Source organism: Lemur catta, chromosome 22 (assembly GCF_020740605.2).
Source record: "Lemur catta isolate mLemCat1 chromosome 22, mLemCat1.pri, whole genome shotgun sequence".
Taxonomy (NCBI): Eukaryota; Metazoa; Chordata; class Mammalia; order Primates; family Lemuridae; genus Lemur; species Lemur catta.
This window is the reverse complement of record NC_059149.1, coordinates 11249551-11268760: the sequence shown is the minus strand read 5'-3', so window position 1 is coordinate 11268760 and position 19210 is coordinate 11249551. Positions and strand designations below refer to the sequence as shown.

General features: G+C 42.4%; 1 protein-coding gene across 1 annotated transcript in view; it reads left to right on the top strand.

Annotated features, from left to right (window-relative positions):
* The first annotated feature begins 4018 nt into the window (after nt 1–4018).
* UNC5D (unc-5 netrin receptor D) overlaps nt 4019–19210 on the top strand; it is a 494392-nt gene continuing 479200 nt past the window's right edge. The window contains exon 1 of the mRNA XM_045535353.1: nt 4019–4426. Coding sequence (XP_045391309.1) covers nt 4318–4426 — 109 coding nt within the window. The 5' untranslated portion in view covers nt 4019–4317. The remainder of the gene's footprint in view (nt 4427–19210) is intronic.

Sequence of the window (19210 nt, the reverse complement as noted above, 5' to 3'; positions counted from 1 at the left end):
TTTGATTTAAAGCAAGAGATGTGCAACTCTTACTTTCACTTAAACACTTAGAGGCCATTGTAGGGTTATTAATTGGCCTAACTGTACATTTTGGTATCTCAGAGAACAGAGAAGCTGGAGGGGGGGGGTGAGACAATGGCTGGTCAAGTGAGAATCCACACAACATTGATCAAGTTCACATGGGTCTTATACGGGTGCGATTTATGGTGCTCTAAAACAATTACAATAATAACAGCAAAGGTCACTGATCACAAATCATCATAACACATATAATAATAATTTAAAAGTTTGAAATATAAGGAGAATTACCAAAATGTGACACAGAGACACCAAGTGAGCCTAAGCGCATGTTGCTGGAAAAATGGCACCCATAGTCTTGTTCAATGAAAGATTGCCACAAGCCTTCAACTTGTTAAAAAAAAAAAAAAAGCACCATATCTGTGAAGTGCAATGAAGTGAAGGACAATAAAATGAGGTATGTCTGTACAATCCCTTGACCATTTCTCATAAATAATTCACTCCCCTCCATAACCTTAGTGATGATCTGCAACTCCAAGGCGAAAGGCCACATCTTTGCAGGGTTGTATTCTCATCGACTCCTTATCTCTCTTCTTCCTCTTCCATCTCCTAGAACTACAAATTCTTTCCCCATTACTCAGGTAGACTGTTTCTACCATCTTTAACTTCCCTTGGAGTTTTGCTACTTACACTAAGCAGGTTGGTTAAATAATTTTTTTTCCAGACAAATACAGAGCTCTTCCTAAGGAGCTCATTCTATGTGAAAGAGCTTATCTCTCCATTCTCAATATCTATGTCCTCTCCTTCAAGTTTGACTCAAACATTTTTTATTTTTCGAGACTAGCTGGGCTAGAGACGATCAAAAGGCAATGGAAGTAGAAACTTTCTACCTCTTTACCTTTATGGATAAAGTGTTAGAAAACAGGCATAGTCAATTAATACAACAAAGTATTGAGAAAAACACTTTATCAAGTCTATTCATTAAATTAGTATTACCTGGTGCTATGGTCAGAATGTGTGTTCCCCCCAAAAATTCATAGGTTGAAACGTAATCACCAATGTGATGATCTTAGGAGGTGGGGCCTTTGGAAGGTGATGAGGTCATGAGGGCAGAGTCCTTATGAGTTGAATATTTTGAGTATTCAAAATCATAACATGCTAGAGTTAAAAATGATGGCTCTTAAATAGGATTGATCCTAAAGTCATCTAGTCAAACACTGTCATTTTACAGATGAGGAACTAGGAGATGTTGACTTGCCCCAGGCCACCTAGCCAGTCTCTGATAGTGTCAGGGTCTAGCTCCTGGGTATCCTAACTCTCAGGCCAGTTCTATTCTATGCTGTTGTTCCTCGGCTAGAGATAGTGATCCAGGTAGCAATTACTCAGTTTATTTCTCCAAATGGACATGGATATCTCTCCAGATGGAATACAGCGCAATTCATACATGTTTTCAAATAGTCAGAATTAGAATAATACAGGGCATATTAAATGTGGAACATAATTAATGTGTCATATGTAATTAATACAGTATGTATAACATGTGAAGCATCTTCTTGATACTGAAGATCCAACTTCTGCCAACCTAATAGCTAAATAGCTTGGAGGAGGATGAGGTGGAAAATCTATCTTTGGAAAACCTGACGGAATGGATACCACCTCAGTCTTCATCTTGAGTTTAGAATTACACAAATTGGTGTATCATTGTTGATGCTCAGCCACTTAGTTATGTCACCTGGGGCAAATTACTGCTTAACTCAATCTGACTGTCCTCACCTGCTAAATATTTAATAGGAATAATGGTGCCTATCTTGTAGAGTTTGGTTCCACTTAAAAAAATAGTATATATGAAAGACCCATTTCTTGAATACTGTGTATGCTCAAAGGATACTAGTTTTCCTTCTTCTCTCTCATTTGTCATTGCAATTTTACTTGCATTATTAAAATTAAATACCTAAAATTAGTTCATCTAATTCTTAGATCCCATTTCAAAATAAAACTGATATTACTTTGACTCCCTGTGGGTCAGCAGTAAGACTTAAATACTATCTTGGACACATCATCATTCTTTTTTCTCTTTTTTTTTTTTTTTTAGAAAATACTCATTTGTGACAGAACTGCCACATAGTCTTGAAGAATAAGGAAAGTCGGGCGATGAATGACTATTTTCCAGACGACAGGTAAAGCATATTTGGTAGATTAATTCTCAATTCACCTTTTCAGAGGAAAAGGACAAAACCCTCATTTACCAAGATTCTAAAGAGATTTCCAGGCAAGTCCCCAGCCGGCCCCGCATCAGTCTTTGCTTTGAAGCCTTCGTTCCCCAGAGCTTGGCTTTCTCCACTAGGTCCCAAACCTTTTATTGAGCTGCACGAGCGCTGGAGGAAACGGTCCCCTCCTTGTGCTGACATTCACCTGTCTGGTGGCACTCAGGAGAGGGACGGCACCTGTGCTTATCAGGGAATCAATCTTTCTGCCTATCACCCTCGTTTTCTTCAGGAGAAAGCGAGTTAGTGCAATTCCCTCATCCAGAACAATTACCTCACCTTAAACTGTCTATTTTCCAGAGAAAGGTGTTTGGGAGCAGGTAGCACTTTGGCAAGAGAGGTGGAGTTTTAAAAAGTGTGGGTATCCATATTGAGCATGAGTAATTGGGGACTGTTGGAAAGATTGTCTTTCACAAGGGGGCTCCCTTTTCTAATCGGGTTAACCAGGCAATAGGGGACACATATTGTGACCAGCTGAGTTCTGGCGGCACTTTGAGGGCCCTACCCTTCCAGAGATATTGGGGTGGCTGCCTCAGGGGCTTGGGACTCAGAGCAGCTCCCTGGACGTGTTCTTTGCTCCGAAACTGAGCGGCCTGGGAAAGTCTCTCTAAAGCTACTCCCTCAGCAGAAGGAAGTATAAGCGGCAACTGAGAAGCACTTTCAAAAGCCCCTTAAGTAAAAATTTGACAATCTATTAAAAATCAAACCACAGAGAGACCCTGTCTCAAAACAAAAACAAAAAGAAACAAACAAAAAAGAAACAAACCACCATATTTAAAAAAGTCTTATTTCCTTCTTGTTATAAAGGCCCAGCACGTCTCTCCTTTCCCTAGTATTTACTAGAAAGACAATTCCCAGGGCGCAGATTAAAACTAATAAAAATAGGAGCTATCAGAAATGAGGGAGCTTCTGAAAAGTTTGGGGGCCAGGTGTGTTGGCTCACGTCTGTGATCCCAGCACTTCGGGAGGCCGAGGCAGGAGGATAGCTGGTGGCCAGGAGTTCAAGGTTTCAGGGAGCCATAATTGTGTTATTGCAATCCAGTGTGGGCCACAGAGTGAGACCCTGTCTCAAAACCAAACAAAACAAAAAACCACAAGCAACAACAAGAAGATGAAAAGTTGAAAAGTTTGGAGATTCCAGAGTCATGAGGACAAGAGAAAAGGAAATCAGAGGGGGGAAAAAAATGTAAAATAAAAATCGATCACACACTCCTTAATGAATCCTTAATTGTAATTTCCCAGCTCTTTATTTACATGCATGCACAGTTGGCATAGTTGCAGTCATGGATTTATTTCATTATTTTTTCCCTCCATTCTGCATTGATTTTAAGTCTTTCTTTTTCTTAGGGGCGATGTCTGATCTGATGTTAAAAAGTGGGCGCAGGAGAGGTAGGACTTTGAAAGTTGATGAACAAAACAGAGGTCTCCGGGAAGCAGCCGACGGTGAGTTAAAGCGACCTAGATGCCCGGGGACCCTTCTGCGCTGCGTTCGCCTCCGAGAGGCCCGCCGGCCGCGCCTGGCATCCCGAGGCGTGGACTTGTCCCCCGCTCCCGCGCTTCCGTTCCCGCGGGCGGGGGCTGCTGGCGGGGCCCGGAGCACCCGGGGGCACGTGGAGCCGCCGCGCTCCCCTGCGCCCCCCGCCCGCCGGCGCCGCCCCCGCCCCGCCCCGGCGCGGCTCATTGGCTGTCGCTCGGAGGGGCGGGGCGGGGCGGCCGCGGGGGGCTCATTAGCGATGCGGACTCGCTCCTCCGCTCCGTAGTCCGCGGTCCGGCGGCGGCGCGGCGGGGACGGCGGGCGACTCCGGTGGCGGCGGTCGCCGCGCTAAGGCAGGCTATGGGGACGCGCGCTTTCTCGGGGTGCCCCTCCAGCGGCGGCTCGGCGCGCCCTGCCCCGCTGCTGTAGGGAGCGGCCGTGGAGCGGAGTCACTCGCCGAAGACCCCCGGGACCCGCTCGCCTCGGGCCCTGCGTCGCCGTGCCTCTCCCGGGCTCCCGGAGCGTGGACGAGGAGCCGTGCCCCGGCGCGGGGCGAAGAGCATGGGGACAGCGGCGGCCGCAGGAGGCGGCGGCGGCGGCGGCGGGGCGCGCCGGTGGCTGCGGTGGCTGGGGCTGTGCCTCTGGGCGGCGGGGGCCGCGGCGGCCCGAGGTAAGTGCTGGGGGGCGCGGGCGAGGGGGCGCCAGCCGGATCGAGCGGGACCCGCACCTTTGGCGTTGGCTCCCAAGTTGCGCCCCGCACCTCTCCGCGCGCCGAGCCCAACGGGGTGGGAGTCGGGTGGAGGACTCCGCGGGGACCACCGCCTTCCAAGCCAAGTTTGCGATCTGCAGCGATCCTACAGGTTGCCGTGACCCGGGCCCCTGCCCTTTAGTCGTATCACCTGCTCCATTTTCCAAGCCCTCCCCAATTGCTGCAGATTGGAGTAGCCGGGTCTTCGCTCCAGTCTCGCTCTCCTCTGTCCTCTCCACTTCCTCGTAAGGCGCGATCGGTCGTGGGTGGGCGCCCTTAGCGGGCTCCGAGAGTTTCTGGGGAGAGGGCTCGGGGGATGGGAGTGTCTGCAGGGTGGGCTTGACCCGAGAGGGCGCCTGTTCCCTTCGGGGAGCAGTAACACCCAAGCTGGAGCCCCCTGGCTCTGCGCCGAGCTTGGCACCGCTAGGGCGACCCCAGCCCGGGGTCCCAGCCGGCACCGGGCTTGCCCTGGCGGAGGCCCGCGTGCACCGTGCCGGGGTGACCGCGCCTGCAGCGCCGAGCCCGGCGAGCGCTTGGCCGGAGGCTGCTCGCCAGGCGCCTCCTCTCCCGGCCGCGGCTCCCCCGGCCCCGCGAGCAGCAGGGAAACCTCCGCGGCTTCCCTCCTTACACGCTTAGACCCCATTTTCTTGGCTCCTCCGGACTCCAGCAGAGTGAAACCTTGCAACTGGTTTCACCTCCACCTTGAGCGAGGACAGGAAGCATCAACTTAGAGATAAATCCCAAGGACTTGTTTTGAAGATGATCAGAGGCAAATTCAGACATAGCTTGGCGGGTACCGTGGCTTTACCTTTGGAAAAAAAAAATCCGGAAGGTTCTTCCTGCCCGTCTTTACCTTTCTCCTTCCCTGCGTGCCGTCCATTAGGCTTAGACTATGTGATTGCATTAAATGATCTGCCTAACGCTCGTCTGGCGAGAGGTGTAACTGAGCTGACCACCTCCTCACCTTCTGCCCTGGCGCTCTCCTGCCGTATTCTGGCCAGCCGGGGACGGACGGTGAAAGGGCTGAGGATGATCACAGAAGAACTAATCTCATTTTTAGAAAAGCCCACGGTGTGTTAAAAGCAGTCGTGCTGCCTGGAAAGAAAAAATTAAAAAAAAAAAAAAGATGGCTAGAGGCTTTTTCTGTTTTATGATGCCTATTTGCATTTCATTTCCTGAAAAGTTTTTTTTTTTTTCTTTTTTCTTTAATGGGGCAGGCTTTTTCAGGAAGGAAAGGTTTAAACGTGAGCGTCAGTGATTGCACGCTGGTGATGGTGCTGGAAAAAGCACAAGCTTCAGCCATTTAATTTACTACCGCGAATGCCTCGTTGCAAAGTCAGCCCAGTTGTTTTTAATACACTCTTACCGGGGGGAACGTGAGCCTTCTGTTTTCTAAAGGTTGATCTGAATGCCTGAGTTTCCAGTTGCTCTTTGGTGTGGAATACCTAACCGTGGCTGACTCCAGGTGCTGACCCTTGGAATTTGATCGGTGAAGTTGTCTTGAAGCCAGCTCCACACAAGAGGTGGGGACATGCCAAAGCCTCTTTGATGGAGTTTTGTTGGCTGTGAAACTAGGGCTAGCACCTCTTGTCTGCAAGCTGTTCTTTAAAGGTCTCCTGGAAAACATACTGTACACTGCACAGGCTTATTTACAGCAAATGTCTTGCACAGATCATAGTAATATGCAAGACACATGGAGTGGAGCTGTAAATCTGACTGCTATTTCCCATGTCATATTTCACTTTCACTTTCTGGGGCACGAAGCCCATTCTTCTTAGCGTCTGTCAGAGATTCCTCAAGAAACGAGCACTAATCAGGCAATGAAGCCTGTGAAGCCACGTGCACCTGGCTCTGGACAGGTGGCCACAATTAGAGTTTTCAGAACAAAGGGTGTGTTTTCAATGTTAAGTTCGCTCGTTTCAGACAGGTGCGTCCATTCATGAACATTAAGATGAGGTGCTCTCCTGCGGCATCTTGCCTGAGCGGTAGTTACCATACTGTAAGAGCTGGGTTGGTCGTACTTATCCAAGTAATAGTTCTTGTTGTACAAGGATTTTCTTGTTGACTTAAACCAAGACATCCTACCTTCCCTAACCAACAGGAGATACGGAATTATGCCATTTGCTTTGGTGTTCTGAGGATATTTAACAATTCAGTAGCGTTTTCTTTGCAGTATAAATGATTACACCGAATTCTTTTTCTTTTCTTTCCCTCTGTATTTATGTAAAACCCTCTGAAAATCAGAGGGAGATTTCAGATTGGCTTTAGATGTGCTCAAAGAGGAAGATCCTTGGGACAAGAGACTGCTTGCAGAAACCACTAGTGGCCCGAGGAGCAATGTTTTTCTCTTCTGTAAGCAAGACTTAGCTCTTCAGATTTCTATTTCTGCCTGTCAGAGTACTGTAAGGAAGGCACTCTGTTGCCATGATTACTGTATGTTTTAACACTTTCCAACTTAAAAGAAGGTTGTTTAAAAGTTATTCATGACCTGCCAAGTGCTAATTGAATCCACATCATGTTGTCATACTGATTTGTTTTTGTTCTTTGGGGGGGAAAAAAAAGGAGTACTGCTGTTGTTCTGGTTGTGATTCCTGCATTAGATACTGTACATAAGATATTCTACTCATTAAAGGCAGAGAGGAAGATAATCTTAGGCTGGGCTTTCACACAAGTCTTTGCTTTGAAAAATTTCCTGGGCAATGAAATCTTTCTTACAATTACTAGAGTAATGTGTTACTGGCAAGAACAGTACACGTTTGTTTTATAGGCATAATAAAGTCATATGATTTACATGTACTTATAATCCACTTATCTGTCTAGTTTACATAGTTTTAAATCTATAGTCATTTCCTCCTTAGTATTATCAGGCCATCCTCTTTCCCCCTTTTCTCATTCTGTTCCTTTTCTTCAAAAGTCTGTCCTTTCCCAGGACTATGAGAAAAGAGCCTTTCTCCCCGTTTCCTGCCAGACTTGTCTCTTTTGATTCTTGGGTTGTGCTTTTATTAAATAGTTTGAGCAGCCCGGTGGCACCTTCTTTCCTACCCGACAAAGTGTTCTGCTCAAGAGATCTCTTTAAGCATATGGCTTTTTTAGAAGAGACAAATTGTTCTGGCCTGGTCCTGCAGTGACAGCACTTGTCACCCTCGACATACTTCTTCACTCTTTGAATGGTCCATCTGTGGGTCTGGGGCTCTTCAAGTAGCACTCATGGGATGGAGAAACCTCTGGAACCTGTGGATCTGCCCTGAGCTCTCCCAGGACTGGATGCCTGCACCTGCCAGATAGTTCTAGACCATGCTGTCTTACTAATTAGGGAAGCACTTTTCTGTTTACAGCCTCAGTGATTTGGAAACCTGTTTATTATCCTCTTCTTACCAAATATGGTACCCAACTTAAAACATTGCCAACGTTAAACGTTTATCAAGGAATTGGTTTCTCAGGAGATAGCAAGTATTTGATACCCTTCCCTTGTTTTGTCCTTTTTTTTTTTTTTTTATATGTAGGCTAGAGACCCAGACCACATGTATTAAAATCTAATTTCAAAGACAGGTGTACGAGGAAAGATTTATTCTATAGCATTCTCCTAAGGTGGCGGCAATGCGGGACACCCTCTTAGCGGACAGGTACATGTGTTCGCAGGGGCCCCAGAGGTGCTCTCCTTTTTGATTACACCTTTGCTGTCAATCCTAATTGTCCCTTGCTCCAGGAAGTAGCACTTGGCCAGGAATGTCATTGTCTTCTCTTCCTTCTGATGCCTTCGTGAACAGCACAACAGAATAACCAATGGAAATGTTTCCTGTTTTTTTCTAAGCCACATACTCTATGTAAAGACACTTATCTGCTTTCCATTCATTTCTAAATGGCCACCGTTGGCACCATCATGTCGTTAGCACTCTTTTTATACAGGGTGTCCCAAAACTCACCATGCAAAAATTTTGTAATGAATATTTTGTAAATGCACATATAGTTGCAATTTCCCGTTTTCCCTGTTTGGCGATGTTTGGGACGCTGTGTCATATTACACCTATTCCTTAAAAGAAGATAATTCTACAGCTTTGTTGGAAAATGAAATAATAATAATTGTATTTAACGTGTGCCATTACTGTAAGTGCTCTACACACATTAACTCATTTAATTCTTAAAATAACTCTATTAGACAAGTAGTATTACTAATCCCATTTGTAAGATAGGAAAAGAGGGACATAGAAAGGTTAAAAATTTGCCCAAAGTCGTGGAGTTTAGTATATGGCAGGGCCTGGATTTGAACTTACTTCCTCCGACTCCAGAGCCCACAACAAGACAGTTTTCTGAACTATGCCGAAAACAAAATGACCCTTGTGTTTTGGTGACAAAAGTACTAAAATGGTGTCTTCATTACTGTCAAGAGTTGTAGAGGAATTCAGAATGGCTTAAATAAACCTATAAATACATTCCGATCAATCTAAGAGATTTATGTAGTATGAAAGTAACCACCCTCTCACTATTCAGCTTAATATACTTTGGGATTGGATTCTCACTTAAAATTCCGAATAACAGTTTCCAATATGATAGCTTGCTTTTTTTTTTTGCTTTTCAATTTTAAATTTCCAACAGAAAATATTACTCTGATTGAATACACCATCCTTGGAATGGCAGATCCTAAGAGACTATTTGTTGCATGTCTTGTATTTTTAGCCTTGTTTGCCAGGGAAATGTGGAGCATGAGATTTGAGAATAGATTGTTAACACCAGAGGCTGCTGTTTCTGCTGTTTTGGGTACTCCTGCTGCTGCTCTTGCGAGGCAGATGGCTAGATTCATTTATAGAAAATAGATATTCGTTCTATTTTGCATTTCCACTTTGAAAAGAACTTTTAATTGTTTGTGCCACATTGCATCGTATGGCCTTATTGTGTGCATACACATGCTGTGCGGAGATAATTTTCAGAATTAGGCGGATGTTAATGCATTCAGCTTGGACTGTGTTCTCCGAAATCCACTGCGAACTCTGTTGTGCTTTTGGAATTTTCTTCTGCAAGTGGTTATGTTTGCAGCATGGCGCGTACCAAGTATTTTGTGCTCAGCTCACTGCCTCTCCCCCAACCCCATTTCAGCAGAATTCAGAGATAGGAATTACTAGGGTTGTGTTTGTGGTGCTAAAGCAGAAACAACAGGCAAGTCTTGCACTTCTCGGACTACATCAGGCTGCAGTAGGACATGAAATATTTCCTAATATTGTTTCTAACAGGGCAAGAATAAGGTGAGACCTGTATTCTTCTCATATGACTGGTTTCTTCTTTTTTTCCTCCAGACTTCAAAGTAGCTTTTATTTCTTTTTATTTTTTTAAAAAAATTTTAACGATTTTTTATTGATGCATGATATACATAGTTTCTGGGTACAAGTGATAACTTAATGTATTCGTATAATTTGTAAAGATCAAATCCGTATACTTGGGATGTCCATCACCTTAAATATTTGTTTTTTATTTTCTCTTTATGCTAGAAATACTCAAATTGTTCTCTTCCAGCTGTTTTGGAATGTACAGCAGATTATTGTAAACTATGGTCACCCTCTTGATCTACCAAACACCACACCTTGTCTTCTATCAAATTGTAGATTTGTACTGATTTATCAACTTCTCTTCTTCTGATAGTTTCTTTCATAAATGAGAGCATTGGGAAGCCAAAAGCTCTCTTCCAAGTGAGGTCAATAATGGATTTATTTAATGCAGGTATTGACTCTGTACCCCCGAATTTCTGGTTCGTATAGTACAAAAAGCCCTTATTCCCAGAAAGTTTGGCACATGTACCCCACCACTCCTACCCACATTGAAAGGAAACTATCCCTGCAACACTGTGGAACTGGAATAAGGAGACACTTTACAGATGCTTTGTTGTTACCTAAGTTGAAGGCTATAATTTCTCGGGTAAGTCAGAGGGAAAATGACATCATGGACATTCTAGAAGGTGGGCGATTGGCAGGCAGGCAGGCAGGCAGAGGAAACAGGAGCTGCAAACTGCCGAAGTGAAGAAATGGTCTTGACTACTTCAGGGTCCTTGTCACCGCTGGGGTGACTGTTCCGCGTGGTATCATTCACGGATTTTGGCAACATGCTGTAAAAGCAAATTTACTTCCTAAATATTGGATGAGAAGATTTGCCTCTAAATACACTTGTGGTAGTTGTTTAGAGTCTCTTGGAAGTCATTGGTGGCTTCTGCTAGCAAGAGTACTTATTTAGTAGTTATCACCTTGCTTTGAATTTAATTTAATAAACCTACTCAGGGAGGAAGGGAAGCCAAATGATCATGGGTTAGGGAAGCTAAGCTGGTAATAGGTGAAACTCACAATCAGTGCTTTTCAAATGTTAATGTGCCTTTGAATCACTGCAGATCTTGTTAAAATGCACATTCTGATTTAGTAATTGGGGGGGGACTGAGGATCTGCATTTCTGATAAGCTCAAAGATGACACTATCCATGGGCCATAGATGATAGTCATTCAGGTTTTTTCACTTATGTTAGAGACGGGGTCTTGCTCTGTCACCCAGGCTGGAGTGCAGTGGCACCATCTTGGTCTCCAGAGATGCTCTTACGTCAGCCTCCTGAGTAGCTGGGACTACAAGCACATGCCACCACGCCTAGATATCTTGTTTTTCTTCCTAGAGAGGAGGTCTCTCTGTTACCCAGGCTGGTCCCAAACTCCTGGCCTCAAGCAATCCTCCCGCCTCAACCTCCTGGAGTTGCTGAGGTTACAGCTGTGAGCCACTGCACCTGGCCAGTAATTTCAAGTTTTTGATTTTCAGTATTGTATTTTCACATACAAGCCATCATAAAGTGGAATTTAGTGTAAGACTGTTTTAAAAATGCCAGTAGAAGAACAGGCAAATGCAATGTCAGTTTTAACTCAGACAAACAAAAAGCTGCTTATAAAACTAATAGACATTCGGGGGCACTGTTCTGATGCAAGATAAACATTTATAGAGATGGATGCAATATTTGCTCCAGTTTAACAATATTTTAAAAGTCTTGAATTTTCTTTTGAAATGATTGGGGTCTTATGTCTGCATCTAGTTAACTTCTTGTGCTAAAAAAGAAACTAACTCCCCCGGAATTTTAAGAGTTTGCTCAAAGTCAGCTTTTTGTTATTATAAATAAGAGGCTTTCTAACAATCCTTGGTGCTCCTTCACCTTATTGTATTTTCTCCACCTAAGCTGTATATGCTCAAGAATGATCCAGAGTTTGGGATAATGAGAGAATGAGTCTGTGGTTAAGTAAGAGGTAGAACAAACTCACTTGGCTTAAAAAAAAAAAAAAATACAAAAAGCAGCATGGCTGGGCATGGTGGCTCATGCATATAATCCCAAACTTTGGGAGGCAAAGGCAGGAGGATTGCTTAAGTTGAGGCTAGCAGTTCAAGAGCAGCCTGGGCAACATAGCAAGACCCCATTTTTAATTAAAAAAAATTAGGTGTGATGCTGTGTATCTGTAGTCCCAGCTACTCAGAAGCCTGAGGCAGGAGGATTGCTTGAGTCCAGGAGTTCAAAGCTGCTGCAGTGAGCTATGATCGTGCCACTGCACTCCAGCCTGGGTGACAGTGTGAGACTCTATTTCTCAAATCAACAAAAACCAGAGCAGTGTTCATATGGGGCACTGATGCTCCTTAAGCTGTTGGATCGTCATTGTCACAACATGATGTGGCAGCTGGCACCTGGGTCTGTTTGCCTCTGTGATGAGGCCCCTCTTGTTCACCACGACTTGCCCTCTACCTGGTAGTTCTTGTCCGATAGCACATGCCTAACTATAATAAAATTCTCCTTCTAATTTATGTTAAGGTATACATCATATTTAGACTAAAAATTCTAAAAATCTATTCAACAGTGTGATAAAACTCTCAGCAAAATTTAGTTACCAGAGAAAAATGAAATAACCGTAAGAGGGTTTTACATTTCTTTCCCCCTCAACAGATTGCAAAGCCTGCCTTGCTAGATAGACTCTTCAAGAAAGATGATTAAGTGACATCTATCATGTGACCCTGTCATGAATGGCTGTTTTGGATAATAATTCATTTGCATGCAACTTGACATTTTTAGGGGACTTTCACAATTTCCATCGCTTTGCATCTTCACATCCACCCAGATACTGAACCGATGATGAAATTAAGGTTGAGAGATTTTGCAACCAAAGCCAGGCAGGTGGCAACAGACAGCAGTGGGACTGGAAGCCAAGTCTGCACATGGTTTCAGGACTTTTTGGACGACATTGCCAAGTAATTCTGATTTATTACAGCATCGATTATCCTAAAGTTGGATGATGCGGCACTTCTGCTCATATTCCATTCGACTGGGAGGTGTGGATATGTGAGCACGTGAGAAAAAAGGAGAAATAAATGAATAAAAACTCTTTCCAGCACCTGTCTTGCCTTTTCAGTCTGCGTGGTGTTGTGTTTCTCGGGGTTGTAAACAGAAATGGCCCTGTCTGGGACAAGGGGAAGTAAGAAATGTGTCAGGAGTGATTGGAAGGAAAGCAAAATTGTGAATATATTAAATAATACACTGTAGTTTGGAATAAGTGGTGTGTAAAATACTTTGAGGAACTTGTTAAGCAAGAACATTTTCTTAAAAAGAGGGAATTAACACAGTTCATTAAAGTAAGTAATATCACAAATGACGGTGGTTCTATGGTTTTATTTTTAAGGATGCCATTGCAGACCCCACAGTTCTTTTGGAAATATAACACTAGCCCCTCAATCTGCATAGCTTTGTGAATACTTTGTCCTTATTATTAATTTTCAGCATATGTGCTTTATGTTTACTTTCTGGGTTCAGGTATAAAACAAGATTGAAGTCTTCTAATTTGTGTTTGAAAGTAGTCTAGTGGCACAATGCAATCAGACCTCTAATAATTTTCATCGCTATGTCTTTAATAATTAAGCTCTTTTTTAAAAAAGAGGGGAGAAAAATACAGACAGCAAAATAAAATTCTTTTCCAGACAAATGTAAGTGTGTTGTCAGGAGCTGGGAAAATTATCTGTCCTTCATCTGAATTAGACAACCCTTGTATCTCCTGCAGTTTTGGGACCGGAAGCCACCATGGTTACTATCACGTTGCATCATGACATTTCCAAAATTGTTTCTCTTAAAAGAAGGCAATCAGAAGGTTCACAGGTTTTGTCATTATGAGGTGTGTGGGTGGCATGTAATGTTTGGGGGTTTGGTTTAAAAGGAACGAAGTTGAATAAATTATTTTTTTTTCACCTTGGAGCAAAAACAAAACAAAAATCCATCTGATGTTTTCTAAAGTTTAGCAGCTGGCTTTCAATAAACATCAGTGTTTGAGATATCAGTGTGAGAAAGGTCTCTAACTTACCACGTCGTGCAGTGGAGAAAGACGATTGTGGAGCCAATTATTAATAATTGTCACAGTGATAAGTGCTGCAATGCATGGAGATCTGTGTGTGTATTATATATTAGAATGTCATAGATCATTGTCATCTCAAACGTATGTCATTAAAATTCTGTGCCATTAATTTAAATGGCATTAGTGACACTAAAACTTGAGATATAGTTGCAATTTTGACTTGAAAGGCACCTGCCTGATTCTGGTATTCCCCTTTCTCTCTTCATGGTATCTCCCCTGTAACCCCATCCCTTAGTCTTCTCTTCCCTTTCTTCTCCCCAAGTCCAAACTTCCTTTCCATGTAGGCAATGTGACAGGCTGGAAAGTTCAAGACTGTGTGTCTGCCAAAGCGTCACTTTTTTTCTCTGGTTCTTTTCATTTGTAGAATGAGAAGAAGTGACTAAGTTACCTTTAAAGCTTCCTCCTGCTTTAACCTTCTGTGATGCTACCCTTTGTTTTCGGAACTGTTTATTCTCAGTATTTTTATTATTTCAGGGAGCTGCTCTTGGCATTTCCAATATCTGTCAAACCTTCAGTAAAGGGATAATACTCTAGAAGGAGCATTTGCAAGCCCCCAAGTTAACGGGGCCTTGGAATGACTCTGGTAGTCCTTGGCTTAAAGCATTTTCGAGAATGCACCAGCAATAAAAGAAATTTAATTTCATGTTCTGATTTCTCTTAAATCATTGGATGTAAACTCATGCATATGTGTCACTCTCACACAGAAGCGGGGTGACTCGACAATAGCTGAAGGAGGTGGGCACCCCTCCCCTGAGCCATAGCTCAGTTGAGGGTGTGGGCCCATTCTTGCTAGATTGGATTTTTCTGTGTTTTTGTTTTGCATTTGACTTTTTCTTTTTTGATAGAAACAAGATACATGAGACTTCATATTAAATTTCCAGATGCGAGGTCTTCTCAAATTATTTTAATAAAACACCTTGCCTCAACAAAAGATTCAGCCCTCAGCCTTCCAATTTGGCTCAAATCGGTGACTTTGTCACATTTTGTTAGGAGATTTAAAGGATCAGGAAGCTAGGCGGTTCTCATTTTCAGTAACTGTCTTTGCTTGAGCCGTGGGCATGTGAGCTTTTTCGAGATTTGTAGAATAGTGTTATCTGGTAGGAGAAGATCTAGACTACCGAAGTGGCCTTCTATTGAACAATCGATACACACTCATTCCATCACAGTTTCTGTGTACCTCTGCTTCCCACTTGCAAAGCAAAATCATAAAATTCGATTGCCAAAAAGGATCCTGAAATTTCTAGGCCAAAGCTGAAATCCACAGGTGAAAAAACCAGGTGTAGAGAAATGAAATAGCTTGCTCGGCTGTTAGAGGTCATTTCTGTCAGCACCAGCCCATGAATCCAGATCTTCGTTTTCCCAATGTTATCCTTGCTGCTTTTTCTTTCCAGGCTTATAATAACAAAAGTAATCAATAGAGGCACAAAGGAATTCAAAAGAATGATACCAGAAGACTAAAGACTATTGATCATTTTACGCTTCTGCTAAAGGATGTTTTCCTATTCTTTAAAACGTTTATTTTTTTTAAACTATCTTTGAGAATAAGATAGGTTTTTTTCTTCTTTGGCCAAATGCTGGGGCCCTGATTAGAGAGACTCAAGCTAGTTCAGTGTAGCAGAGTTAATTAATATAGTAAAAGAGGTTTTCAGTATAGATTTGTTTTGCATTTGGGTGAAATTTAGGGTGAGTCTTAAGTTTTTGTTCCAGTTACTTAATTTCTTCATCCTTGATGATAAAGTTGTTCAATAGGAATCTACTCGGAGATCCTAAATACCTTCTAAATATAATTTTTAAAAAATCTCATAGGAAAGAATATATTCATTTCCACCAATAATACTATGTGATAGTAGTGCCATGAGTTAGAATAGGGAACCTTATAGTTTACCCAAAGGAAATAATTTTAGAATGGTATGTGCCACACGGTTTCTTAGCAGAATAAGTAAATTATATCCAATGTCCATTTTAACCTGTGTAAATCTGGGTTCTCATGAGCAGTGAAAAGGTAAGACTTTCTGGTTTGAATGGCTAGCGGAGCTTGTTGTCATGAGAATATTACCTAGATGGATGCTATGAGGTGGGGCAGACTTTTCACGTGCAACTAGATTTGTGCTTTGAAGAAAGCTTTTGATGTTGGCAGTGTTATGCCAATGACATCCTCAGAAAAACATAAATCTGCATCCAAAGAGAGTGATTGGATATGATTTTAAAAGCTTTAATTGCTTCTTCTCATGCAGTTCCTATGTTCTTTACAGTGTATTCTCATGGCCATGGTAACTTGCAAAAGGCAATCCCTGTCACTGAGCTGGATTGGTGTCTTTATAATGATTATTCATATCGAAGCCACCTTGCTGGGAAGGTGTTAGACACTCGGGGTTGTTGATGGCTTCTGATTCTTGGAGATCAGGTGTCAAAATATTCAGGGTTTGGTTATTTTTAGCAATTTATCAGTGAAGCATCTTCCTGCTGGAAATGGTGTTCAGGCTTTAAAGCTACACATCCCTGCTCATCACCCAAGGCCATGTTTTTCAAACTTGCAGAACGGAAAACCTGAAGTGTGGTCACCCAGGGTTAGATGAGAAAGTCATAGACAGGTGCTTTGAACGTGTGTGGGCATTAACTTTGTTTTTAAGCTTGAAAATAATAGTTTGAACAGCTTTATCGAAGCATATTAGATTGTAAGATGAGCACCAAATGTTAAACGTAACCCTTGCTTATATAATAGAAATACACACGTGTGTCATTTAAATTCCGAAGAGAAGGAGTTTAATTCTGAAGTTCTCAGTCGGGTGATGCCACGGCCTTGATCTCTGAGCAGTTACATCAGAATCTCAGTGGGAAAGACCCAGTAGTAGGTTTTTTTTTTTTTTTTTAAGTTTTTCAGTTGATTCTCAGTTTGGGGTCTCAAGGTGGAGGGTCACCGAGTTCATGGGTGCATTCATTATGTATAAATGTTGAAACTGATCTTTTTGGGGGGCTTTCAAGAAGATATTTAAACTGGGTGCGGTGGTTCACTCCTGTAATCCTAGAACTCTGGAAGGCCGAGGCAGGAGGATTATTCGAGGTCAGGAGTTCGAGACCAGCCTGAGCAAGAGCGAGACCCCCATCTCTACTAAAAAAATGAAAGAAATTAACTGGACAACTAAAAATATATAGAAAAAATTAGCCGGGCATGATGGCGCATACCTGTAGTCCCAGCTACTTGGGAGGCTGAGGCAGGAGGATTGTTTGAGCCCAGGAGTTTGAGGTTGCTGTGAGCGAGGCTGACGCCACAGCACTCTAGCCCGGGCAACAAAGTGAGACTCTGTCTCAAAAAAAAAAAAATATTTGAAGATCCCTATCATAGCAAAAATGTAAGGGCTGAGGGTGTCTGCTCATGATTCACCTCCTCTTCCTTATTAGGCCTTCTCTGTCCACATAGATCTCGGATGCGCGAAATTGAATGCTGGCATGAAGCAGCCTTTGGGAGCTAGACTCTTCTTGCTAGGGTAGAAGAATCAAGGTATCAATAAAAGGGAGGAGACTATATGAGAGAGATTGTGTAAGGGAGGAGATGGTACCTTAGTTTCCTTTCTGGACAAGAACATAGGGCCCACAGCAAAGATTCCTTATTTCCTTTAACCCTCATCTAATGTGTCTTAGACACTACATCTCAGGATGTATATGATTAAGTGACTGTATTTGAGTGGATTAATATGTTTGTACTGGACTTAGTGTCTGAAGGATGTAGGCAGTGTAGTTCCTCCTACCGTGTAGAGCAGGGTCCCCGTCACCACCCATCATGGACCCACGGAAGTAGGCAGGGACCTCTGGTGTGCACCTTCGTCATTGTAGGAAACATAGCACTAGAATTCACCCTAAAGCAAGCTTTTCTAATGTTACCACCCTGCGCACAACTGCCAGTGGTTCCTTATTTGTGAAATCAGATACAAACTCTGTAAAACATTTTGTGATTTATCAATTTTTGCATATGAATAGTTTTTTGAAAGTATCAAATTAAAATGCGTATCTGTGAACTTACCACCATAGTTAAAAGTAGACTATCGTCAATACCTTTTGACTCATCTGCGTTTCTCCTTTAACCCATCCCTCTGGTTCTCCTTAGAAGTAATCACGCTTGAATTTTGTGCTTATTCCCTTGTTCTCAAAAACAGTTTAAATAAATATGTATGTACTCCTAAACGTAGTTAACTTTTGCTGCTTTTTGAGATCTATTGAAATTATAATGCCGTCCTGTGGTTCCCAACCCCTGGGCTGCAGAACTCCCCACCTCCCATCCATGGAAAAATTATCTTCCATGAAACTTAGGAACCAGGGGCCACACAGCAGGAAGTGAGGTATTTAGAGCCACTCCCCATCGCTGGCATCACTGCTTGAGCTCCACCTCCCCCACCCCATCCATCCTTGGAAAAATTGTCTTCCATGAAACCATTCTCTGGTGCCAAAAAGGTTGGAGACTGCTGTTGTAGTCTACATATTCTTCAGCAATTTGTTTTCATCCAGTGTTGTATTTCATCTGTGTCATTGCATGTATTATACACAGTTGATTCACTTCTCTGAAGTTCAGTATTCAATTGTGTGACTACACCCTGATTTACTTACTCATTTTGCTGTCAGTGAAATTTGGGTGGTTATCAGATTTTTTCCGTTGTAAAAAATGCTACTGGGAACATTTATATCTGTAACTAATGGTATACATTTTCAAGTGTTTCTTATATATCTGAGAGTAGATTACTTGGACCTAGAGGATGAACATATTAACTTTTCCAGATAATGCCAATTATTTTTTGACAATATGAGTTTTATCATTTTATGTTGGCCAATATTGGATATCTCCAGGCTTAGATATTTCTGTTAATGTAATGAGCATAATATGATTATTTCTGTATGGACTTAATTTCCATCTTCCTCAATTACTAATAAAGCTAAATTATCTTTTCATATATTTTATTGCCATTTTTTTCTGTAAAGTACCCACTCAAGATTTTTGCTGATTTTTTTTCTGTTTGTCTTCATTGAATTATAGAAGTTTTAACTGTGTTTGTCTGCTTTAATGTGTTGTTATATGTGAATTTTGTCTCCCAGTTGGAGGCTTTCTTATTTTCCCCCCATTTGTTTTAGGTATCTTCTGATGAAGTGGAATTATTTATGGTATCTTCTCACGAACTAAAATTTTTAATTTCAATGTAATCAATGTTATTAATCATTTTCTGTTCAGCTCTTCTGTGTCACGCTTAGGAAATCCTTCCTACATTTCATTAAATACACTCTCCTGTGTTTTCTTTTAAAATCTTACATTTAGTCTTTCATATTCA